Source organism: Onychostruthus taczanowskii, unplaced genomic scaffold (assembly GCF_017590055.1).
Source record: "Onychostruthus taczanowskii isolate IOZ18803 unplaced genomic scaffold, ASM1759005v1 scaffold20, whole genome shotgun sequence".
NCBI classification, from domain to species: Eukaryota; Metazoa; Chordata; class Aves; order Passeriformes; family Passeridae; genus Onychostruthus; species Onychostruthus taczanowskii.
In genome coordinates, this window is record NW_024499240.1 from 8,653,092 (window position 1) to 8,678,064 (window position 24,973).

The 24,973-nt window shown below is 37.9% G+C and overlaps 1 protein-coding gene across 8 annotated transcripts in view; it reads left to right on the top strand.

The window, feature by feature from the left end:
• Positions 1 to 24,973, top strand: part of NBEAL1 (neurobeachin like 1) — a 79,930-nt gene that overhangs the window by 14,071 nt on the left and 40,886 nt on the right. For 7 of the 8 annotated variants that reach the window (XR_005952578.1, XR_005952579.1, XR_005952580.1 and 4 more), the window contains 14 exons: positions 1,477 to 1,568; positions 6,536 to 6,697; positions 7,899 to 7,980; positions 8,173 to 8,300; positions 9,136 to 9,218; positions 11,300 to 11,385; positions 12,915 to 13,221; positions 14,428 to 14,534; positions 19,385 to 19,468; positions 21,093 to 21,191; positions 21,294 to 21,874; positions 22,570 to 22,702; positions 23,263 to 23,382; positions 24,553 to 24,856. Coding sequence is in view for 5 of the 8 variants with exons in the window: in XM_041403727.1 (XP_041259661.1) it covers positions 1,477 to 1,568; positions 6,536 to 6,697; positions 7,899 to 7,980; positions 8,173 to 8,300; positions 9,136 to 9,218; positions 11,300 to 11,385; positions 12,915 to 13,221; positions 14,428 to 14,534; positions 19,385 to 19,468; positions 21,093 to 21,191; positions 21,294 to 21,874; positions 22,570 to 22,702; positions 23,263 to 23,382; positions 24,553 to 24,856 (2,368 nt within the window). In the remaining 3 variants the exon portion in view is untranslated. Of the gene's footprint in view, positions 1 to 1,476; positions 1,569 to 6,535; positions 6,698 to 7,898; positions 7,981 to 8,172; positions 8,301 to 9,135; positions 9,219 to 11,299; positions 11,386 to 12,914; positions 13,222 to 14,427; positions 14,535 to 17,889; positions 17,977 to 19,384; positions 19,469 to 21,092; positions 21,192 to 21,293; positions 21,875 to 22,569; positions 22,703 to 23,262; positions 23,383 to 24,552; positions 24,857 to 24,973 lie in introns of all 8 variants that reach the window. The other variant, XM_041403730.1, reaches the window with a different exon arrangement.

The window sequence follows — 24,973 nt, forward strand, 5'->3', positions numbered from 1 at the left end:
ATAGTGATAGTGAAGTAAGTTGTGTCTTGATGTTTGTGACGCTTCTTGCTTGAGTTGAGGGTGGTTTTTAGGGACGCAGAGATGGGTAAAGTTTTGGAATGAGAAGGGGGCTCCCATGCTTGATAACTGCTGTACATGCAAAGAAAGATGATCTGGGGAGAGCTTTGCACCACTTGAGGTTCTGGATTTATGTGTTTATTTTGTTCCGAGGTTGTTTGTTTTGCTTTGTTTGCATGGCTTTTCTAAAATTTGTTTTGTTTGATTTCTTTCCCTTGTGGAGGGCTCTTTCATAGGTAGCTATTTTACACTGACAGGACTCTCTGTCAGTCTGTCTTGGTTACTCTTTCTTTTACACTGACATTGCTGCAGAAAAGTGTGTGTGTGTGTGTGTTAGAGATATTCATTGTTTGCTCTTCAATCTTAACTCTACAAGGAAACATTGTCTTATTTAGGAACATCTGTGGTAATATAAAGGCAATAAACAAAAGGGAGGAGATAAAGAAGAGGGAAAAGGATAAAGAAAAATGTTTTCAACTTCTGCAAAATGTTTTAAATTATGGAGTGGATTCAGAAATCATTTGTAATCTCAAATACTTCAGGGAAAAATCTTAAAACTGTTTTGAAAATTATTTGTGGTGTAGAATGTGGGACTGCACGTGTGTTAGTGAACAAGGCTGAACAGTTCTGGCAAAGAATATGTTAGCTATGGGCTGGCAACTTGTTTTTGAAAATTAAGCAGCTTGACTTCTGCAGTAAGACTACCTCAAATGCATATTTTGACAGCATTTCCCTGTGGGGTTTGCAGTGGTCTAGTATCTGTCCTAGTTCCTGGGGCAGTGTTTATCCCTGAGGGACTGCTGGTCACAAACACAGTCTTTGTGCTCTACTAGGAACAATGAGGAAGCTTAAATATAATTTTCTGTCTGTTAATAGGTATCTAATATGCAAGTCATAGTTTCTGCATTGTCGTCTGAACACCATCTGTCTCTAATCTGCTGTTATCTGCCATATTGACCTGTGAGTGAAGCAAAAAGGAAATTATTTTGTGATTATGATTGCTGTTAGGGTTCTTATTTAATTTTATGAGCCATAAGGAGTGTTGTGTACTAGTATCTGTGGTATCAAGACTAGAACACATTCTAGTAAGTTTGTAAAGTTGGTATGGATGACTCTGGAGAATAAGTTGAGATTGTTTATGATGGAAGAAGCTAAAATGCTTTGATTGACACTGGTGCCAAGAAGAGGAAATGCCTAAACTAATGAATAGAGCAAAAATGTCCAATCAGCACAATGTGGCTGAAAATTTCAAAGTACACAGGTGGTTGTTTTTTCTTTTGGTTCTAAAAAATATGTATTCCCTCCTTTCTCCAAGTTGAAATGCATTAAATAGAAACTTTTTATTTGAGGCAGTGTTACAGAGTTGCTGATAGATGACCTTGACTGCAATATTGCCTAAACTTCTCTTCCTTTTTACAGAAAGATCCAGATTACCTGAAGCTATGGTTGGACAGTTTTGTGTCTAGCTATGAACAGTTTCTGGATGTGGACTTTGAGAAGCTGCCAACGAGGTATGTAGAATTACAGACCTGTTTATCTTTCCCTGATATCTGAAACAGACCTGGCTGAGCGCCCAGTCCTGTTCAATGGCAGTGCTGCCTTTAAACTGAAGTAAGTTTTTTAGTTGTCAAGTGGCACTCCCATTCATTTGAAGGTCAAGTTGGGTTGGGAATGATGAAACTAGGCAAATACTGGTATTTGCATCATATTAGGAAATTGGCATGGGTACTTCTTGTTCTTGGTCGTAGAAATATAATTGTTATTCCTTGTGTTTCTTTTAATTCTTTTGAATAAGTATTCATTAAATGTTGCATATATGAAGTAGTGTTTACTATCTGCATCAGCAGTGACAGAAAAGAAGCAAGGTATAGGTAAAGAATTTGTAATTTTATTTCCCTTTTAATCATGAGGGCCTATTGGAGCCTACTTTCAGAGTTTCATATTTAGTATTTTAAATTTGTATGCTGTGTTATTATTGTGTTGTCATGTCTGACTTCGAAAATGAGGAGTAAAAACTTAGGCATTGGATGTTTTCTCTTCCTTTTGAGGTGCTTGGATGAACTAGGGATTTTAAGAAAAACCAAATATTAAAGGATTCAGACTTCATGAGAACTGGTGTCACTATTGTAGCTGATACCACTAGTGCTATTTGAAAGCACAGAATGGTGCTCCTTGCATGATGGCTGCATTCCAAGCCCTGTTGAAATCAATGGAAATTCTTTAATGGGCTTTGGATCAGATCCTGTTTGAAGTGCAAGTGATAGCCTCAACTGTTACAAGGAAATGAAGAATGCTGCAACTGGATCTCAGCAGATAAAACCTGGACTTCCCAGCTCTTTGTATTAAAATTTTCCTTGTAATGCCTATATGAGGGCAAAATAAATAGTGCAGTTACCAGTAAGCAAGATCTTCAGGTTAATTCTGTGCTCTTTCTAAAAATTTATTTCTTTCTAGTGTCAAAAATGCATCTTACTATGTTTAGTTAAGGAGAAAACCTATGTCAAAGGACAAACTTATCTTTAACATACTATTTAGTATTGAAATACAAACAGTGGAAGATAAGAATCTCTTGGTACTTTGATTTTAAGTTTTTAAAATGTATTTGTACTCTAAGTGCTTTTTAGTGTATGTGTTCATGGTTTTCATGTTGGGTTTTTTTCAGCAACATAAGGCTTAGTTATGCAGAACAGTAGCAGCAGCAATCTTCATTGTGATAAGTGGTGACTTTAGTGAGTGTAAAAATCATGTGTGCTTTTCTGAGCTTAATGACAGGATTAGTGATTTAGTCTGGAGGAATAGAACCATGTGGATTTAGACTCATTTGTATAATAGATGTAAAGAAAAAGTATCAAAACAACATAGGGATGAAGGCAGATCGTTCCTGTGCTTTTATGTCTACAGTAATAAAACCCATGGCGATCAGATACTAGAATTAACAAAGAATTGCAGTTTCTGCCCATACATGTGTTTATGATATAATCAGACATGTGAAAAATGACATCTTTTTAGGCTTTGTCAGTTTGTATTGCAGGCCTTTATTCTGTGAAAACAGTATTACTGGGCCCATGAAAAAGGAAAGTAGGTCAGTGTGGAACCAAATGCTGATTTCCAGTGACTCCAGGGGCCACAGGACCCTATGGACTCACTTTATTTTTTTTTCTTTAACTGGATTGCTTATTAGACAACTAATTCTGTCTGTTGGTCTTAAAACATGTGATGCTAGCTAAAATGAGAAACTGACTCTACCAATATTTTTTTTCTTTTTTTTCCTTCTATAAATCTTGGTGTGTTTTACAGCTGTATGCCTGAAAGACCTTGTGTAGTGAAGGGCGAATGCCAGGAAATAATGAGAAACTGTTTAGGGAGAAGGCTTGTACAGATTGCTGGACACAACTAAATTTTTGGAGGACAGGCATGAAATTGTGTCAATCTAAAACGTGTGGAGGTTTTTAGCATCCAAGAAAATACCAGTTAAGAAATGTAAAGATTCTATTACAGGTTTGGTTTTGGGTTTTTTTCCTTCCTGAAAGGAGGACCCTTAATTGGCACTGTGTCACTTACTGATTTAACTCACACAGGTTGTTTTTTTTTGTTTTGTTTTGTTTTTCTATAAATTAGAATATCTAATTTCCTGAAGTCTGCTTTGGAAATGTGAAAGATGCTAAGCAGTACAGAATTAGGAAACCTCTAAATATGGTGTGTGAGCGTACCCACTGTGATTTGACTGTATAAGTAGAGCTTATACAGTTATGCAGCTTATAGGCTTATACAGCTTCAGTTCTACCCCTGTCTTTGTGCCTCTACTCTGTATGAAATGGCTCACTGATGATGCTGTTAATGATTTTGCTGCAAAGGTGAATATAGCTATGCTAATGGTTTGGTCATTGAGCACAAAAGACCAGCACACCTGTCTTTTATTTCCCTCAAAGCATGTATCCATGTCATATGTATTTACCATAAAAAGGATAAAACCTTTACCAGCTGGTGTGAGAATTTTTTATCCTCATTGGAGAGGAATTGTCATTTGATTCAATACTTTTAAAAAATAACAAAGACCTCCGGAGTGTTTGTCTTACTTTTTTTCTGCTTTTGGTTTGCATGATGTTGAGCAAAGGAGCTTAAAGGAAGCTCATGAAAAGTACCATAGAAACCATATTTTATTAACTTGCTGACTTCAAACCCACATAAAAATAATGCAGAAATCATGATAGGAATGCTGATTACATGGTTTGTGTGATTGCATGGTGATTGTTGAAAAGTACAGCCTGGTTTGCTGCAGCAGTTTTTACTGCTGGTGGAGGAGAGTTCCCAGTGTGTTTGAGCTGGAGTAGGTCCCTCTGATGTGGAGATGGTTCAGTTCAGAGTGTGTATGGCTGCATAATCATGTTAAAATCATGAAGGAAATTATAAACCAAAGGATCACAAATGAGTCAAGTTCTTTCTCATATTTTTGAGGTAGGTTACCAGCAGTCAAGTAACAATGTCAGATAGGGTATGTTTTTTTTAAAAAATTTATTTTTTTTTTTCTTTCCTTTTGGAGTACTTACTTTAAACAATGAGTCTGGCTGGGAAAAATTGGTGTTACATGTCAACAAATTTAAATCCTTGTTTAAATCTAAGGTTTTTTGGTGGTATAGTAGTAATTTGGTCTGGGGTGAAAACAAGCTTGATTGTAAATATTTACATTTATTTATATACTCTGTAGTGTATTAATTTTGTGTAATGCCAATTAGGATTTCTCATGCCGATCTCATACATCTCTCCCAAATTCTCATGGGTTGTGCAATACAGGCAGCTACTGCAAAGAAAACATTCTTTGGGATGTGAGGCATGAAGGGTATGCTGTTTGCTCTTGTAAAGCATTTCATGATCTTACTGAAAAAGACTTGTTGGCCATTTTAGGGAATTAACTTCTGGAGATATTATTTTAGCTGTCAGAAATTACAGTTTTCCTAATACTGTGAGGGAATTATCAGAGTCTGAAATACAGAATCTGAATTATCAGCTTATGAGAAACCATGCTTGTAGTTCTAGAGAGTGTGGATCTGCCAGCATCTTGAGGGGTGAAGTTGCTATCACAGAAATTAAAATTTCTTTCTTAGCATTTGAGTTGGAAAAAAAGCAGTTGCTCTCAGTTTTGTGGTTAGTGTTGCTATCAGTTTAGAGCCTCAGCTATAAAATTTGTGTTACAACGCTCTGGATCCCTTGAGATCTGAATTCCACGATCCGAAAAGCAAATTGCACAACTGTGTGAAGGGGCAAGGGAATGAATAGGTAGTTGTCTGTATAAGTGTAGGTAACATTTGTTTTCCAGGATATGGAAGCTTTCTGTCACTTACACCGGTCTAGGTGTTTTACTAAACTGGGCCTCTGGTTTTCCCTCCTATAAAGGCTTCCTTTTCAACATTAGAAGCTAAACAATGGATTGTTCCCCATTTTCCTCAAATAGAGATCATGTTGTATAGGGTCAGTCTCCGCATTTCTCACATCTTTTTTGTGGTTTTTCTCACATAGATGCAATGTATGCAGCAGTCATATTAGTGAGGTTTTGAGCTTGCTGAATTTTTTTGTTGTAACTTTCCTCTGGCTGTGTGTGTTGGAGGCTTTTGTAAGCTCTAAAGATCTCGCCTGTGTCTTCTTTTTCCTATGTAGAGTTCATAGAGAATGTGTCAGGCTAAATAGCTGCTGCCAAAGGCTAACTGTTTTTAGCATGTGCAACAGTGGATAAACAGTTTTCATCCCGAAAAATGTTGTTACAGTTCTGTAGATTTCTATACTGCTATTGAAATGGATTTCCTTACGGTTGCTCCTAGGTCATTTTCTTATTTGGTTTTGGATTACTGGAAAAAAAAATTAAACCACAAATAAACGCATTCTTTACTTCATGTCTTGGTTCTCACTGGTGTGATTCTAAAATGTTTTAGTTTGCAGAAAACAATAGGCAAAGGATAATTTTGTGTGGCTTTTTGAAATTTATGTAAGAATAGCATGAGGTTCATTGTGGATGAATACCAACTGGGCTTCAGTAATTCTGCAATAATTGGCATCTCATTTATTTGAACTCTTTTAATCTTCAGTAGAAAGTTGAAAATGTTCTTCCAAACATGTTTTGTTCTCGTGTTTCATTCCACTGTGACTGTCCCTGGGGATTTCCCAGGCCACCTTTTTTTACCTGATGAAGATCATGCAGTTTCTTTGTGGCAATTAAGGCAGCTCATTGCATGGAGGAGGATTTAGGATGCCACTTAATGAATTTTAATTTTTTTTTTTTTTTAAGTGTAGTTTATTTCTGGGGAAAAGAAAGCTTGACCTGGTGTATTGCCACCAGACATTTCCTTGTGGCTCATTAGAAAGTGATGTGTCAGTTGGGTGACCTTTCCCACAGAACTTCACTGGAACACTACACGAGTACACAGGAATCGATTGGCAGCTTGGCATTTGTATGATTAGCAATTTTGCGTCTGGCTTTTTTCATCAGGGTGGACGACATTCCGCCAGGAATATCGCTGCTTCCTGATAACATTCTTCAGGTCCTCAGGCTCCAGTTGCTACAGTGTGTCCAGAAAATGTCAGATGGCCTGGAAGAGCAGCAGCAGACTCTGTCGCTTTTACTTGTGAAATTCTTTATCATCCTTTGCAGGTATTTGTTCTAATTGGTACCTCAGCAAGGCTTTTGTTTTGTTTAAAAAACCCTGATGCAGCTTATATATATAGATTTAATGACACATAATATGTGATTTGATACCTTCCAGTAGATGCAGAGAAATGGAAGGGATTTAAACACTCAATTCTTTGTAGCTGTAGAAGATAAATCTATGGGAATTCAAGATGTGATGTACCTTGTCTAAGAAATACTTTTAAAATAAAAGGTGCACTCTAACAACTGTTAGCTATGAAATAAATTGTGAGAATTGAACAGGAAGAACTGTTTCACATTCTTAACATGCTTATAATTCCATAAACAGCTTGTGAAACTTATTATTACACTACTCATGCAACTGATTTCCTTCTGAAACTTCTGCCTGATAGTGTAATTCTGTTGACACAAATGAATAAACTGTTTTTAGGGATCTGTTCCTCACTATTTCTTCAGTTTGCTGTTGCAAAATGCTGTTAGAGGATGGGGATAAAATATAATAGAGAATCTCCTTTACTGAGGAGTATTTGAAGCAGCATTTTGGAATAATTTGTCTCACCTTACCTCTGAAACAATACGAAGAGTTGTATGGCAATGTTTGAATACCCTGGAGTATTGAATATAAGCTGAGTGGATGGTGGTAATGTGTTTCTGAATTACGAACTGGTGTCACCTTTACTTGCTGAAAAGTTCTCCTATATCATGACTTTGATATCTGATCTTTGTAACTTCAAAACTGAGAAATTCTTAGTTGCTGTTGCTTTATTTTCTAAAATAATTAGGTGTTTGTTTTGCTCCAGAGAATTTCAAGTGAGTGAATGTTTCTAGGTTATATGTTTCCTAAAGTCTTAGCAAGTGTGTGCACTAGTAAAGTGGAAGTTACTGCCTTTGTTATCAGATGCCATTTCTGAGCTTTCTATTTAGGGTGTCCTGGGAATCTGCTTAACCTCTGAAACCCCATATTCCAGATGGAATTGGTCTGTAGCAGAGTGACTTAAATCATTCTTCCTGTTAGATGAAAACTTGTGAGCTCTGTAATGGTGACAGAAATAAACATTTAAGTATGTGTGGTCTTTTGGAGAGTATTTTTGAAATGCTGGTATCCTTTTGAATGAATATAGAAAGAATGCTAAAACAAACATTGTTTGAACTAGCTTCAAATGGTACACTGTGTACAATCTGTGGTTTTTGTGTTTCTTTGCAGGAATTTGGCTAATGTGGAAGAGATTGGGATGTGTTCATACATTAACCATGTTATCACCATGACTACATTGTACATTCAACAGGTACGTGGTTAATAATTCTTGTCTGTATTTCTGTCATCTGATACCTCCTGTTCCTTTTTATGTAATCTGAGCTCTTTCAGTGATACTGTTATGTGGGGAACAGTTTGTAGGCTCAGAACTGTTCTGGGGGAGACCAAGACTAATTTTCAACTACTGGAAATTTTCTGATAATAGCTTTCTTTTTCTCCTCAGTTAAAAAGCAAAACAAAAGAAAAGGAAGTGGAGGATCAGACCCCCATAGAAGAATTTGTGAGACATGCATTGGCTTTCTGTGAAAGCCTGTATGATCCATATCGAAACTGGAGGCAGCGAATTGCAGGGTATGTGTGGACTAGCACAGGATTGTAACTGTGGTTTATGAGAGCTTTAACCATCAGTCAGTAGAATCACCCCACAGAAATGTAATATGCTTTCTCAAACTGGATGTGATTTAAATAATTTTCAAAAATCATAATATTTTTACTGTTAATACTAAAGTTAAAACAAAATTAAATTTGAGGATGTATCAAGAGGTGATTGGTTGTAACTGATCACCGTGAAGGTGCTTACATTATGTTGTCCTTCCAAAAACTGACCATTTTTCTAAGCTAGTGGAACAAAGAAGCCAAAAGGAATTCAAGACCTGCTTGAATAAGGGCAAAAGAAGTTATTGAAGTTCACAGTGTAGATAACTTACATCTTTGAAAATAAGTTTGTAAGTGTAGCAGTAGAATTACATCCCTTTAATTTGATTGTGTGTTCTCACCAGCCTAATGAACTCATAATAATGTTTTCTGCCCATTTAGAATGGCTTGGACAAGAAATTTGGTATTCTAGCTGATGGCTTAGTTGCAGTAAGCATTCACTAAATAAGAGATTGCTGTTTTTTTGTTTGTTTGTTTTTGTTTTTTTTTAACTAAACCATTTTTGTAAAATATTAAGTATTGTTAAGTGCAGACTGAATATGGGATTAGCTGTGATTCATGTCTTCAGGATGAAATACTACTTCACTATTCTTTTTCATCCTGTAGGCAAAAGACAACTCCTGATTTATGGCAGCATTTTCTACTATGTCATATTATAAATTCACATTATAAGCAATAAATTAATACTTAAATAATAAACAAAGGTATCGTGTCTAATTTCTTTGGTGTATGTTTTTTAATGTCATTGCAGACGTTTCCTTAGTACAGTTGAAAGGAGCAGACAGAAGTACAAACCAGCATCCCTCACTGTTGAGTTTGTCCCTTTTTTTTACCGTAAGTATTACTTAACAGCCTGTTAAAAAAATAGTTTTCTATAGATTAATGAACTTAGTGAGCCCAAGTAACTTTGTCCTAAGCATGCCTGATAAAGTTCTTTTTCTTGCTTTCTGAGACTGAATGTAGTGGGTTACTTTTTCTACTTCTTCTTTGCTCTGAGCATCACTATTTTGTCATTCCTGCTCATCTTTGAAAGCTTTTTTTCTTTATTTCTAGACTTTATTTCAGTGCCTAATGTGGTTTAGTGGGGTTGGTTCTGTGAATTTTCTTTTTGTTGTGGTACACATTGATTGCACATGTGATCCCTGTAGTAACTGCACTGATAACTCTCATGAAAAAATAATCTTACGAGAGTGTTCATGCACTTCTGTCTCTTTAATATGATTTAACAGCTAGAAGAAATGAAACTGTGCCATTCAACTAGCAAATGCTCCTTGGTCTCAAGTTTAGGAAACAATTTTCTGTCTGGTTAAGTCATTAAATATCACGATGGCTGCTTTGGAATTCATGTGTTCTTATGATTACAGATTGTTTGTGTGGAAGAGAAGAACTTGCATGTCCATATTCTGTACTTAAATCTCAAGAATGTGGGATGCCCAGGTGGTTTGCCAGTTTAGCATACCAAAGTGCTAGTGCCTACAGAATTGAAGCAGCAGGAAGAAGCTGGAGGGAAGTGCAGCTTCCTTTTTTGCAGCTATCCATTAATTTAGTTATAATTGAAAAAAAATTAAAATATTATATTCATAGAGTGGTAGCATTTATGAATTTGGTTTTTCTAGGTTTGAGTCACAGCTCCTGTTCCTTGAGATTCCATTGCTGTGTACAAAAAATAGGATAGTTGCCAAAAAGACCAAATTGTTGCTGCCAGTAAAATGGCCTTATCTACATTCCAGAGCCCTGGAAACACACTCTAAAGGCTGCTACTGAGGAATATCATCTGTAGGTTCTCTGCTCTGCATTCAGTGCATTGCCCTGTGGTTCCTCCTTTCTGATAAATACAATAATGTGACTGAGCTAAAAGTGTGCTCATTAACCAGGGGGTACTCATCTGCTTGTTGGCCACTTGGCAGAAAGGACAGTCAGAAATTGCTGAACATGTGCTTTAAGCATCCTGCCAGGCCAGGACTAGTTTGAGGGAGAGTGGTTTTAGTCTACCCAGCCTAATGATTTATTCACAATCTGCTAGGTACTGCTCTTTTCAATTTGTCTGAAGTTCTACAAAGATCCAGAGGCTGTAAGTCAAGGAGTGGTGGTACTAGCTCACTAACAGTGTGATCATCTAAGTAAGCTTTGTTCTGTTTGGAGAACAGATTGGAAAAATAGCTCTGCAATCTTTTAAAACAGGCTTAGACATTCAGTATATAGTCAGAAATCTTACTTGCCAGTAAGTGGCATTTCCAAAAATAATCCTTTGTAGTTTCTTGCTGCTGTGTTAGGTCTAGTGTTATTACTGTAACAACAATATCCAGGTTATATCTATTGCTAAGAAGAGATGCTGAGGCTGTCTGGGACTAATTTCAATTAGATACGGCAAGAGAAGAGATGCAGGATAGTTGTCATTAAAGAAAGTACTGCTAGAAAGGTTACAGACCTGCACAGGATTCTCCAGCAATCTGCCTTAAAATCATTGAGCTCAGGGATTTTTTTTTTCTTTTTGAGCTACCTGCACTACTTGTGGCATCAGACTTTTCATGCCAAAATGTCTCAGAACTTTGTTGTGCTTGATAACTGGTTGTGTGTTAGAATGTCCTTCTCTTTCTCAGTAGTGTGGACAAAATGGGCTCATTTTTACATTATGAATCAAGACCAAAAGTTGCGTGTCTATAGTTCTGTCAGCTGGCATGGGAAGTTTATGCAAGCTGAAGGTGTGGCCCTGTGAATTCCTGATAAATGTGGTAATGTTGTGTTGCTTTGATAATGCTGGAATTGGTGTGTTTGTGTCCAAGTTATGTAAAACAAAGTGGAGATGATACACTTGAATTTTTTTTTAATTTCTATGATAACAGGGAATAGAGGAGGGATTTTTATTATTTGTTGGTGGGGTTTTTTTGAGAAAAATCTTCTTTTTATTTAATCAGAATGCTTTCAAGAAAGTGAACATCTCAAGGAAAGCCTAAAATGTTGCCTGCTGCATCTCTTTGGAGCTATTGTGGCTGGTGGTCAGGTAAGGATACTCTGAACTTTTCAGCTGCTGAAACCTCCAAATGCTTGTTCCTTGTTTAAGACTTTTAAATACTCCATAATGAGTGAATGTAAATGAAAAGAATTTATTATCCATGATTCATTACTTTTGTCTTAGGAACTTTGGGATCATTCTGGGCAATAATACCTAAATGCTAAAAGCTGGGTCCCAATTTCAAGTAACCACAGAAGTTTGTTGTTTAGAACAACTACATGTTCATATGAACTTACTGTAATATTTTAAAGAAAAAATGTGCATAACTAGATCAAGAATTTCCACCTGCAAAGATGGAAGTTTTGTGTTCCTGTGCCTGAAATTAACCTAGCTTACTTTCCAGTGCTGCAATAAGCTGTTTTCAGTAGGGGGCATGGGGCATTACAGCTTGGAAGCTGTTTAAAGTCTTTGAAAGAATGTGAGGAAATGAGAGTGTTCATCAGCAGCAAAGCCAACATCCATTTTCTCACTTGACTTCTGTAAAATCCTATGTAGTCTGGTCACAAGCAGCTGCTACTTGTGATGATCTCAAAGAGAGTGTTTTCAAAGGTTGCCAGGGAGCTGCAAAGCCAGGCTCTGCTCCATCATGGAAGGCAAGTGCAGTCTGAGCAGGATGGCCAGCAGCAGTTTTCCCTGACTGTCAGAGGGCGCAATCTCACTACACCCAGAGATGGGAGCAGCTATGGTGGCTGCAACCAGGAGGGACCAGCCCTGCCCACTAGACAAGTCTGTAGTGATAAAGGCTAAAGTGAAGCCAGGAAGTCTGGTGAGCACATCAGAGTAAGGGTTTGCTCTACTGGTGGTAACTAGAGTCAGTCAAGAGGCCAGTGGTTGCCAGCCCCCTCCATAGCCGTGAGGCAGGGCTAAGGTCAAGCTGCAGTCAAGTTGGTGGGTCAGGTTCAAGACATGACATGGCCAGGCATGGCCATGGCTGCAGTGTAGATCAAACAAGTAAAGGATTGACAGCCAAAACTTGAATGCTCCCTACAGAGGGCAATGAATCCCTGACAGGGCTTCTCAAAGCTCACCACAAGCCTGGGCTCCTGTCCTTGAGCCTATGCAGTCAGCCCCCCAGGAAGAAAGGTGAGGAAAGTGCATTCAGGACCCAGGCAAACATTTGCTAATTACTATGTTCTTACCACATGTTCTGAAGTATCATGAATTTCATAATCTAAAATGAAAAGTCAGGTGAAGGTTTGCTTCAAATTAGCGGTTTATCAAGGCTGCCTTATAAGAATTTTATCACACACTTAAATTGTATTTCCTTTTCTATAGAAGCATTCCCTTTGAAATAGAGAGCCTATTTAAGTGAACAAGATGGGATACATTTCATCTGTAGCCATCAGCATGATCCAAATAGAATGTTTCTTAGTTATTTGACAACTACACAGCATTAGTAGATAGAATAATGCGTATTGCATTATTCAGATAACTCAAGTAGGCACAACTGGCTTGAAGATGTTTAAATTCTTCTAAATTTATTTTTCTTAATAATTTTTTTGCCTTAATGGGTTCAGAGGAATGCTCTTCAAGCAGTATCTCCTGCCACCATGGAAGTCTTGATGCGCGTTTTAGCAGACTGTGACAACTGGGATGACAGAAACCCTGAGGAAGTAAGCAGGAAGGCAGAGCTGACTCTGAAGTGCCTGACAGAAGTTGTCCATATCCTGCTCACCAGCAGTTCTGACCAGCGCCAGGTCGAGACAAGTACAATACTGGAGAACTATTTCAAGTTGCTTAATTCGGACCATTCAGCCTTACCTAATCCGAGGCGGTGCAGGCAATGGGAGAGCAGATTCATAGCACTGCAGATCCAAATGCTGAGTAAGTACACAGTTCCTTTCAATATTTCTTGACAATAACTCTGAAGCAAAAAACATTGGTTTGACGAAGCAACTGAAAATTTTCTAACACTTCTTCTTAGATATTTCTTGTTTAATCATTTACTGTTGTAGTTGAGAGGGTCAATACAAAGCAATGCTCCATTTTCAGGAGGCTTCAAACCCAGTTTTATTACAGCATGCATACTGTTGATACTTACGTATTCTTACAAAGCTTATAAGTTTACACTTTACTCATTGGTCAGGAAAGACAAACAGAGTGCTTATTGGAATAGGGAGTTCCAGGTTTCTCTTATTTGTCCTTCTTTCTGTCTTGGTTTCTTTGTCAATTAACTGGGGGGAAAATTCTTCCAGGGGTAAACATGGATCCTCTTATCAAACTTCTCTCTGGCTCACAGAAGTCACTGTAAAACCTCTTCCACAATTTAGTAATAAAAAAAACCAGAAGAAACTATATCAGATTTCTACCATTTAACCAGTGGCAAGGTTCATAGACTGAAAGTCTCCATTAAAAGAGAAAAACTTTGCTAGGCAAGAAGTGAAACTTATCAGAACCTTAGTAATTACAGAATAAAACTGTTCTGTAATAAAATAGCTATGTGGTGCTGTTTTGTGATAGTTTGATTTTCAAATGGCATTGTTGTAAACATTGGACAAAAGTAATAGTCTGAAAGTGCTGGGTATAAGTTTTTGGGTTAGAATTCAGGGGTTTGAGTTTTTTCCATTTTGATGTTCAGCGTGGGAAATAAAGGTATTTCTTTTCCCATACTTCCAGGAAAACTGAGGAATAGTACTGTCGCCATGGAGAATTCCAGTATAAGGCTGCTGTAGGATGCAGAGTAATTGCTTGTTGAGGAAAGAGGTGTTCATGTGCTGTCAAAAAAAGGCAATGCTGCTTATGTACTCACAATTGTCAATGACTTGAAGCAGAGCCCCAAAGCAATCAAAGATATTCATTAGGTGAAATTTCTCCATAATATTAGTCTGTGGTAGTCTTTACAGTGTCAAAATGTTTAGCTTTAGCCCTAGTGATTTGTTCTTAAAATGCATATCATTCTTGATCAAAAGTGCAGATAATTTCATTTGTATATTTTTTTCCTGATGTGTATTATGGAATGTGCAGCAAAAAATGCTTGATGGATTTGGGATATGTTTTGTCTTTGATGCCAGTTTTGTTTTAATTTTATAGATACCATCACAGCCATGTTAGACTGCACAGATAGGCCTGTTCTGCAAGCAATTTTCCTTAACAGTAACTGCTTTGAGCATCTCATTCGACTGTTGCAGAACTGCAAGGTAAGTTTTCCCTCTTCAGCATATTTTTAACAAACCCTGCCTTGTATTATTACTAATGAAATAGAGGTGTCTCATGTCTGTCTTGTGGTTAAAGCAATGAATACTTTGAGTCCTGAGCAAAATACCCTTACAGACCCTGCTTGGTCTCTAAAATCTGTTAAGATTTTTTGAATCACTGCTGAATCTTTTCCTACCTATTAAAATCTCTCATCTGTCAGACTTTGAGCTAAGCACAGTGATCTCTAACAGTATGTCTGATTTAAAAAATCAATCCCACCTGCCTTTGGCTTTTTGTTGTGGGGTTTGGTTATTTTGGTTTGTTTCTCTTATATTCTATAACTGGACTATTAGGAAGTTGCTTAACAACTGCTGCCAGATGGAGGTCTGAATTCTGATTTCAGAGGAATGTTTTTCCATTAAAAAAAAATCTTTCTGGTGTCCCATTTTAAGTCTTTTAAAATACTTGAGTCCAGTGTGTGGCTCAAGCTGTTAAAAATGTTCCTCAATTTTTCCTTTTCCATATAGGATCTAGGTTTTCATCTGTGCTGCAAATGGTCATAATTTACAAACTTCCACTGTTTGCACTGATTTTATTTTTCCCGTGTGAAAGAACACAGATATGATGTAACTCTCTGCACTATTTCTTTTTGTGATATGTTATTGTGATATGTGATATGTTAGTGACATAGCTGTTTTGAGCTCTTCTGATGTTAGATAATTTAATGCTAACTACACTGTGCAATTTGTTTCTAATCCATTTAGATTTTGGATTAGAATGTATTTCAGTGCAATGATGTATTAAAAATAAATGTGTTTGGATTATATCCTGATTGTAATTATAATTAGTGGCAGAATGCCAGCTGACTTGAAGTGTTTTAAATAGTCTGTAGCTTTATTGTCTCCTTCTGAAAACACATTGTTCAACCTTTCCATTCTTCTCCTGTGTTTGGGAATCTGCCTGTTTTTGTACTAACCTTGTACTTGATAAGGAACCTCCTTTTTAGTTTCTTCTAAAATCATCAGCAGTGTGGTGTTTACCTCTTCGTGGAGACTCTTAGCTGTGTGTTCCTGTGCTCATAAACAAGTGGTGGAATTTAAGAAAGCAGGAACAGCTGATCTCTCTTTTTTTTTTTTTTTTTTTGCAAATTGCTGTTTTTATTTTCATTCTGCCTGTCTGTATGTTACAAGATATGTTCTTTTAAGGTTTTTTCCAGGGATACAGACTCACATATCACTGTGTTGTTTAGAGATCAGTGCTGCCAGTTTGGTACGCAGTGTGCTTTTTTAGCCTTTCGCAGGCAAAATACCCCCACAGATGAGAAGTGGGAGAGACAGGGGCAGGGCAGGTGTTGCAGTATATTTGTGCTTCCAAATATACTGTGTCCCCATTCTTTTTCAAAGCCAAATACCAAACACTGAGTTAGTTTTGGAGTTAGGATTTCTCCTTATTAGCTGGGGGTGGAGATCCTAGTTCTAGATTTTATTCCTTTTTTTGTGAAAATTGCTACTGGGTTCCTAAGCAAGCCATGTGTGGAAACGATGTTCTGCATCTCTGCAGAGAGCATGAGAGTCCATACACATACCTGAAACTCAGGAAGCTGTTGGATCCTCTGCAAACTTGAAATGCAAGTAATTTCTGTGGAAAGAAGGGGTAAAGCAAATCCATGCCACTATTTCTGCTGTAGATATCCCAAAGAACTTGGGGTGTTCAAGGCTGTATTTCTACTCAAACTTCCTAGTCATTGTAAATATTGCAATTTTCTAAAATGTAAATCCTTTTTTTTTTCATGTTTGCTGGTTTTAAGGCTCATAGGCAAACTGTCTTTCCTTTACTGTGCTTTAGGGTTAGAGATCTATACAAAAGCTTTTCAAAACTGCTTGGTTAAGTTTTGATGATCTGAATGTCACTTTTTGCCAATGATATCCAAAAAGAGGGACTGTAATTTAGAGGTATCAGGAGGTGCTTATACTGTACTGAGAGTCATTTAACAATCTGGTGTGTCAGTGCTGAATCTTTTCTCATCTGTTTAACTATCTCAGAGGTCAGACTTGGAACAAAGCACAATGACCTCTAACAGTAGGTCTGATTTAAAGAAAAAAATGTGGGTTTTGAACAGCTTTTAAATGGAAAAATTAAAACCATATAGACATTGCAAAAAGAAATCTATTTTTCCTTTTCACTTGCCTTATGAGAAATGAAGTAACTCATACCAAAAACTTTGTGGACTCTTTATTTTTGCATTGTCTCCATTTGCTTTTGTTTAGTGTTCTTATTCTTCCTAAAGTTATAGTCCTCTGAGACATATTATAGTTACTCTGCATTGTTAAGTGCTCTTGACTGTGATGTACCTTTCAAAGTGTTTCTAACCATGTGCTTTCACATCTATGTAAGTCAAAGTAAAATGCTGAGTGTTGTCCTTTGTTTTGCCCTAATTTATGGAAGTTGATTTCTCAGGTTGTTCCTCTTCAGGGAGACTAAGCTAGCAGATGATGGAGCAAAATGTGTGTGTGTGGAGGGGAAAGAAATGCTTAGGTTTTACCCACTAAAGGAAAGTGTTTATATTTTTTAAAGGAACTTTTAAAACATTTTGACGTTTTGATCAGGGTTATTTTTTAATGTCTCAATAGAATTTTAAAACAGAAGGAGGTAAATTTTAGTTCTGATTACATTCCAGCTAAATTTGGCACACAAATTGCCTGCAATTGATTATGAATTTGGGTGAGTTTGAAACTGTCAAATTCAGGTACTGACTAGGAATTTAGCTACTGAACACAGAGCAGTTCCTTGGCTGAAGATGCAGTGTAGGTGTATGTTTGATTTAAAGCTATTTGCAACCTGTCTGCTTCTTTGGATGATGGCAGAGATATTTTGCCCTTCTTCCTGTCCCAAAGACTGTGTGCCCCAGAAATTCTGCTACTGAGCCGTTTGAAGATGAAAATATTGTGTAGGTAGCTACAGCTTTCACCTAGGCTGAAACATAAGTGGAAAATGATGAAACATCTGTATCCATTTCCTTGTTAATGCCCCACTCTTGTCTTTATGTCTTACAAGTAAATTTCTTAGAAGTTTGTTGTGGTGCACATTGTGAATGAAATCACAGTTGCTAAGCCAGAGATGAGTACAAATTCCAGATAAATCTCTCTTTATCTCAGTGATTACATATTTTCTTTTCTTTTTTTCAAAAACTAATGATTACTCTTAAGCAAAAATACAATGTAATTGTCAGTATTTTTCTCCCCTTTTTTGTTGTTTTTTTTTGTGTGAAATACAAATCTAAGGCAGCCTCCACAGATTTGGCTGCAGGTAACTGTTTAATTCAATTATTTCCATTATTCTTGTCTCTGTTTCTAACAGCTGTTTTTAAATGCTAACAATAAAGTGGCAGACAAGAGTGAGAAAGACCTTACCAACAAATTACTGACAGAAATGAATGAGGACCAGGTACCTACCTAAACTGTATTTTGCTTCAGTTGAAGTCAAGACACAATCACAGGAAAATTGATTCCTGTGCTTCACCTTAACCATCCTCCTTAAGCCTTCTGCAGCAAGACGAACTTTTGATGCTGCGCAGATCAGCGTTTCCTGTCTGAAATTTCTGAATAACAGATTGAATTCAGCCTATGTTTTATTCATCTGCTTCAAACTGCAGATATTGGCAGTGGAATGAGCATCAGTTATGCTTCTTTTAAGGAAAAGGTGAAGCACATGAAGGGGATCCAAATTAATTTCCTCAACCTGGTGGTGATTCTTTTTCCCCTCCTTTTTATCTTTTTTGCTCTTTGTCTCAGCACTGTGGTGTTTTGGATTCTGGGGCCTTGTTTGTGAATCTCAATGGTTGTGTTTGGTGTCCTGGTTCTTTGCTTGTCGTCAAGAACAGATGTGCACAAAACAATGGACAGGCTGAATCAGGGAGGTAGGAATGGCCTGTTGCTTCACTTTTCCCAAATATTGTGCAAAGTTAAAAATGACAATTATTGTATAAATTTTATAGTAGAATTATTTGTTCTGATAAAAAATGTAAAAAAAAAAAGGCTGAATAGAAGGGATGGTTATTTACAAATTGTGACTTTTAACTAATAGCTTTTGCTTTTTTGGACACAGCACAATGTCTAACCACATGTAAATGTTTCTTCACATCTGATAATCTTCTGATTCTTGACATTTCACTTTCAAAATATGTCTGAAGTGCACATCATATTTCAGAGATGATGAAACAGTATATTTGTTTGAACAGTGTTGCTAATTAGGTTTACTGATGAATGCAAAACAGTGCTCCAACATTTTTGTTCTTAAAACCATCATAGCAATATCAATATAAACAAGAATTATAGAAAAAGCCCTCAAAAGATTACTTAAATTGGAGAGAGAGGTGTTGAATCAATGCAATGAGACTATGGGTGAGGCAGCCACCTAACTGTGCTGGTGTGACTTATCTCTTAGATTTTGGGGGTGTGTCTGTGCTGCATTGGTTTGTAGGGCCTTGGGTAGAGAATAAGCCACTTTATATGAACTGCCACTCCTGATTTTCCAGCAGCCACACTGCAAGAGATTTCCTAATTGTTTTCCTCCCTCCCTCTTGAGGTTGTCCAAAACTTGTTTGTCCATCAGAATATTTGAGGTGCAGTTTGTGTTGCGAATGCTTCTCTCCTCTGGAAGTCTGTGGTTAGTTGTCTACTGTGATGTAACTCCTTGTAGGCTGTGGGGTTTGAAATTTTGACTGGTGGGGAGATGATTTTTGAAGCATGTTACCAAACTCTTGGTTTCCCTTCTGGCAGGAGGGCCCAGCACAGATTTTGGAGCTGAACTGTCTTTGTGTGTTGTATATGACTTCTGTACCTGCTCCTTTCAGGTGTTTCAGGGACACCTGGACTCCTTGGCAGTGTCAACCATTCAAGCCCTCACAGCAGTAATGCACAAGTCTCCAGCTGCAAAGGTAACAGTGTCTATGCACGGGGCTGCTTGCAGCACCTTGGTCTTGTTTCCACTTGGTGTTGTTGTCACAATACCTTGATGGATCTTGCTAATGGAGATGAGCAAATCGTGCTCACACATTCATGCCAGATAGGAATAGCTGATTAGCATTTCTTATCCCTTTATATGTGTCTAATGGCTCAACACTAAGTCATCTTTCTACCAAAACTGGAAGATCTGAGTATGCTGGCAGTTGGAACCTTTGTAAAGAAAGTACATTGTTACTTGTCTCATGGATATATGGGGTAGACTTAGTGGGTATTTAGAGGAGTTTTCAGGCAGCTGTTTGTGCTGTAGTTTTATATGGCTTAAAACCAAACCAAGACAGTATTGCTGTCCAGATGGTGGTCATGCTATTGTCCTGTGCCCTTCCTTGGTAGTTATTATTGTAATTTGGTAAATGGATAGGTTGTAGTTAGTTTGTGATTCTGACTGGAAGCTAAGCCCATGGAAAAATAGTATATTTATTTCTGGATTGCTGAGTTAATGAAATTCAACCCTTGGCTGAATGATTCCCTGGACTGGCACAGGTAAAGGGATGTGACTGTACAGTGGAGGATAAAGGAGGAGTGGGAATCATTTATTTGTTTGCTACTTGCAGTACAGCCTAAGGGAGAGACAACAGGATCCGTTATGCTCTTCCAGGGCATTACTGAAACTGTTTATTTCTCCACTGACTCTGGAAAGCCTGGGAGGAGTTGTGTGTTGGAGGTGGGGCCTAGCTGGGATTCACAGAGAGTCAGAGTTTTCAATTGTACTTCTACTGCAACATGTGTATTTTTTCTTTTCATGTTCACCTAAGTAATCACCTCACTTCTGCTGAAAGATTTATTCTTTTTTAAAAAAATCATTTCAGCACAAACTATAGCCAGAAGAAGAATATCCATTCCATGTGATGTGTTGGCTGTTTAATAACTGAATCATAAATGGATACTCTCATTTGAACTTTGGTGGTTGATTTTTTTCCTGGTAAAATCAGTTAGGTTTCAGGAAAACTTCTGTGGAACACTTCTCTAATTTTTTTAATCTGGTCTATGAAAGTCTTTTACTGAAAGATTAATATTTGAGTACATCTGTGTTTCACTGTAAACATTTCAAGCTATAGTTTGCACTAAAAAGATGAAAAATGAAGCTATTTATTCATTGTGATATTATTAACATTTGGATTATACCAAAGTAGTTGTATTCTTTTATAGGTAATTAATAAAATACTACTTTGAACTTTTATTTATCTGTGTGCTACAGTGAAATGCTTCTCATCTGCAGCATTCTACAGACAGTAGAATGAACAGGTTATCAAAAATAGATTTCTAACCTGTAATTATTACATTCTAATTATTGTGTGTCTAATACTGCATTCATCTAAATTAAAATTAAAAGTTGCTTGTCTACCTGCTGCAGTAGACAAGCAGTTTTTGTCTGTTTTACTTGTTAATGAGATGGGAATTTTTGTTCTAATTATTATGTGTCTAATACTGCATTCATTTGTCTAAATTAAAATTAAAAGTTGATTGTCTACCTGCTGCAGTAGACAAGCAGTTTTTGTCTGTTTTACTTGTTAATGAGATGGGAATTTTTATCCTCAGGAGGTCTTCAAGGAGCGGATTGGGTATGCACACATATATGAGGTACTAAAATCACTGGGTCAGCCGTCACGGGAATTGCTGGAAGAACTCATGAATATGGTGAGCTGTGCTTGCTTTGAAGCAGAAATGCTTTCGTCTTTCAACAGTACTTCTGGCCCGATCTTACTGTGTTTCACGTCTGAGTTCCCTGCTGTTTTTCAGGCTGTTGAAGGTGACCACATGGCTGTTGGGATACTGGGCATCAGTAATGTGCAGCCCTTATTGCTGCTCATCCAGTGGCTTCCAGAGCTAGAATCACACGAGCTGCAGATTTTCATCTCCAATTGGTTGAGGCGGATCTGCTGTATTGACAGACAGAGCCGTGCCACGTGTGTCAACGCAAACATGGTCATCCGTATCATCGAGACCCTCAATTCCCACTCGGTGCTCCACTGCACTTGTGCAGAGAACCTGATCGCCCTGCTGGGCTCCTTGGGGAGCCAGTCCATGGGCTCAGAGGAGCTGCTCCAGCTGGTGCGGCTGCTGCGGCCGGAGGAGCCGCGGGGCGCTCACCCGTACGTGGTGCCGGTGATGCGCGCGCTGCTGGCCATGGCGCGCAAGCAGGGCCTGGCCAGCGCCCTGCAGTACTTCAACCTGCACCACAGCATGGCCGGCATCGCCCTGCCCGCCATCCACAGGTGGCCGGGCTCCGCATTCTCCTTCAACGCCTGGCTCTGCCTGGACCAGGACCGGGTGGACCCCGGCACGCCGGGCAAAAGCGGCAAGAGGAAGCAGCTCTACAGGTACAGTTACCGTGACTGCTGCAGCCTATGGGTGTAGGCCACCTGTGCCGTGTGGTGATACCCCATGGCATGTGGTGCTTCTGCTTGTCTTTGTCAAAGGCAATACTTAGTGCTTGGTCTGGGAAAGGGAGAGCTTTCATCACCGCAGCCAAGTTCTGTTAGAGGAATTATGTATAGTTTCTCTGTTGCAATGTCTTGTCATCTACAGTTTCAACATCCATAACTCCAAATTATGGTAAGGTTCATTGCATAAACAAAACAACATTAAAAAACCAAAACCCAATTCCTCCAAGCCCCCACCCAAAACCAGAAAAGACTTCACACACTCTGTTGTAATGGTAATGAACTCTGAATTTATATAAGTGCACAAGTAAGAAGGCACCTTCATGGTGCTTAAATAATGCATACTGACATGACTGCTTCTTGATATAATGTAACTTTTGAGGTACTAACAGAAGCAAACAAAATGTCTTTTTGGTCTTTTTTTTTTTTTTATAAGAGATTAACTTTTTAGGTACTAACAAAAGCAAACAAAATGTCTTTTTGGTTTTTTTTTTTTTTTTTATAAGAGAAGTAACAGTCTCATAGTAAATATTGTACCACCACCAAACAACTTGAGTGGATTTTCTTCTTAATGAGTGTATTGTTAGGTGGTCATTTTGATGAAGAAGTCCTTGATTGTGTGTCTTCTGTAGCTTTTTTACAGGAAGTGGTATGGGGTTTGAAGCCTTTATTACGTGCTCAGGGGTATTGGTGGTTGCAGTGTGCACAAAGAGGGAATATGCAACAGTCCTGCTGCCTGACCATTGCTTTTTTGACTCTCTCTGGGTAAGATTTGATACTGACAAACGCTTTATTTAGAATTGTGTTGTTAGCTCAGAAGTCAAAATTATGGTTGTTTGATCATTTAACAAAGTCTGTTTTATAATATTGCAGTAATTCATTGCATAAGAGCTGTTTTAATCTCAAATAATGCAAGCAATTTTCATGTAGATCAGTTGTTGATTGAGCTAACTTATGCATGCGTATTAGGCATTTTTGTTGATTAAGCTTGTTATAGCATTAGAGGTTTTTATATTAAATTAAAACTGGCATAGATGGCTGTGGTGCTGTTTCTGCCTTACCCTTTTCTATTCCTATACTTAAGAACTGATGTGCATTACTATGAAAGAGCTGTATCTTTCTCTTCAAAAACCTGCTTATATGTAAACATTACATTTATTACTTTCAAATAGAATCAGCAGGTGTTCTTATTATATTGTTGATGCTTTGGATTTATTTTCTTAAGTGCTTTCCTCGCCAGCTTAGTAGACATAAAGTTGAGTAGTTTCATACAGTAATCTCACTGCTCGTAATAATGACTTAATTATTTTTTGTTGCTTATCCAGCACAACGTAACTATTGTTCACGTGCCTGGAAAGAGGCCCTTTGGCCAGAGCCTGGTGTATATCTATGTCAATGGACAGCAGAAGGTCTCTGCCCCACTTCGATTCCCTGCTATGAATGAGGTGAGTTCCCTTCTGAGCCATAGCCTGGTAGGATGAGCTCTCATACAGCAGAGAGTGTTCGGACTGTTGCTAATAGTGTTCAGCCGTGGATACTGTCCAGAATATAATTTTGGAGTGTAACTAACCATTAGGTAATGCTTGTTTAGTCATCTATTTTTAAAAATAAACCAAAAATGTCTACCAGATGACAGTGATTAAATAGTGGGGTTTTCCTCAAAATAATTGCCTGAGCCATATTGACATAATTTATAATGACATTATAATAAATGGCACCTCTACCAGTAGGATTGATGTAACAATGAAGAATATTCCCTGTTATTTTCTTGTCTTTTTACTGGTGTTTTTTGACTGTTTCCTTAATATGCTATTCCTTTAGTAACTGAATAAGCACTTTACTTGCAGTTAATCTAACCATTAGTGTATTGCCAGTGTATACACATTTAGCAATACACTAGCCATCAAAATGATTGTATGTCGTGTTTAATTTCCTCTGTAAGCTTTGTTCATTCCTTTTGGGAAACAAATTTATATTAAACGGGGCTATAACACCCAACATTCTTCCCTCTTTTCTAAGTTCTAATTCAATATTTAAATATGTTGAGAAAACAGTTAAGTTGGATGCTGTAATGGTAAAATCAGTATAAAACTTAAAAAATGAGAGTAAATGTAATTTTCATTTCGAGATAATACCCTGATTTTGGCCCATCTGTAGAATAAACGTTATAAATCTCAATATAACTAGAAGTAGGGCAAGTATTCTTACCATATGAGTATCTGTTTGAGTGGACTAACTGATATGAGAAATGTGCAGTAGCAGATATGCTGGGCTATTATTTTGGAATAATATAATCCAGAAGAGGAGTATTTACAAAGGTACCCCTGTACTACAGAGGTACTGTCCTTCCTGCTGTGCTCCTGCCAAAGGTCATGCAGCTCTTGAGGTAACCAAATTGCTCTTAGTTGGGAAAAGGGTGTTCTCTCCTACTGTGAGAAGTGTATGCTCTGTTTTTTGGCCTACTGTGATGGATTGCTTGTTCTTCAAGGCTTGACAGAACTTGTTGCTTGGGGTTTCATTTATTTAGGCCAGTTTTGCTAGATGCAGTCTTCAGATTTAAAGCATAGATTTACAGTATGTGTTCTGTTTCCTTTCTTCCATGTATGACTCTCCAGTCTTTTACTTCTTGCTGCATTGGTTCAGCTGGTCAAAGAACAACAACTCCTCCTCCCTCTCAGATACCAGACCCGCCTTTTTCCTCCCCAATCATGCCCCACCGGACATCACTTGGGGGCATTCTCGCTCCAGGAGGTTGGGGTGGGGTGCTTGGAAAACCAGAGTTCATCACCAAAATGATCTCAGCAGGGACTCAGGACAGTGAATGGGGGTGTCCAACATCTTTGGAGGGCCAACTTGGATCAGTTATTATCTTTCATGAAGCACTGCAGCCTTCTCAGGTGAAAGCATTATATTTAGCAGGTAAGTGGTGATTGTACTGGTTTTAGGAAAGTAAAAGGAATGAGTTATGAACAAGACCCAGCTAAGCTTTGTTCTACACAGACACATAATGAAGAACTTACAGTCCAGAAGAACTGC